Genomic DNA, 1,185 nt, shown 5'->3' with positions numbered 1-1,185 from the left:
ACAGCGACGATGACAATGACGATAACAACAACAATAAAAATAATTATAATAAAGAAAGTGTTTCAAGTAGATTTGTTGCCAAAAAATCCAATAAAAGCAATAAAAACTCCAGAAGAAATGAAGGAGTCGAGAGTGATGATGATGACGATGACGACAATAATAATAATATTAATAATAACAATAATAATAATAACATTAATGATAATGATAATGATGATGATGAATTTAATGATTTAACAAATGACAATATTGATGATGATGATGGCGATGATGGTGATAATAGTAACTAGGATAATGATGATGAATGATGATAATGATTGTGATGACAACGAGGTTGATGATGATGCCGGCGATGATGATGATGATGATAATGAAACTGATCCCAATAATAATGATGATAATAATTTATTTTAAAAACTGTCTCTTGATAATATTTTCTTGTTACTATAATTTATCCATATTATAGTACCATATATATATGTATAATTATTATTATTTTTATTATTATTATTTTTATTTACTATTTGATTATTATTATTATTATTACTATTATTATTGTGGTTTTCTAATTTGTTAATTTAATTTTCTCGTAATCTCAAATATTCAAGTTTAATTTCAAAGGCGTACGAATATTGACGAACACTCAACTGTGCGGATATGTGTTTTCTTTTTGTTCAAAATTATATGAGTAAAAGTTATTTCTCACTCGAATAACGCGCACACACGTACAAACACACACACACGCAAGCAACCACACATACATACAAACACAAGCATCTCCAAATGCTACTGTTTTAAATACCGTAGAGGAATAGGATACAATTCTTTTTCTTTCTTTTTTTTAAAGAAAATAAAATTAATTTAAATTAAAAAATAAAGGTGGCCGATAAAAATGGCGTCATATGTGAATAATGCGAATGAACAAGTATAAACAAATGGCATTATCAATACTTTAGAAAATGAAAAAATTAATTTTCGGTCGGGTGTGACCAACAATTTAGTAAGGTGTCTTTATTGTAAACAAAATATAAATTTGAAAAATCGTCATTAATCTATAGAGATACACACACACACCCAGGCACACGTACATACATGTACACACACATACACGCACATATATACACACACATTTATTAAATGATTATGTCTGTTCATTTTTTACCCATACATATTTCCAACGTATTG

The 1,185-nt window shown here is 27.4% G+C and overlaps 1 protein-coding gene across 1 annotated transcript in view; it reads left to right on the top strand.

Moving 5' to 3' along the window:
* The window catches only part of HELRODRAFT_160040 (hypothetical protein), a gene marked incomplete at both ends in the record, with an annotated part of 1,383 nt that extends 568 nt beyond the window's left edge, over nucleotides 1-815 (top strand). Inside the window, 2 exons of the mRNA XM_009017061.1 lie at nucleotides 1-66; nucleotides 775-815. The exon at nucleotides 1-66 is cut by the window's left edge and continues 568 nt beyond it. Of these exons, the coding sequence (XP_009015309.1) occupies nucleotides 1-66; nucleotides 775-815 (107 nt within the window). The remainder of the gene's footprint in view (nucleotides 67-774) is intronic.
* Nucleotides 816-1,185: the final 370 nt, after the last annotated feature.

Source organism: Helobdella robusta (assembly GCF_000326865.2).
Source record: "Helobdella robusta unplaced genomic scaffold HELROscaffold_2, whole genome shotgun sequence".
In the NCBI taxonomy this organism is placed as follows: Eukaryota; Metazoa; Annelida; class Clitellata; order Rhynchobdellida; family Glossiphoniidae; genus Helobdella; species Helobdella robusta.
Note: the sequence above shows the minus strand (reverse complement) of the source record. Positions and strands in the feature narration are given on the sequence as shown.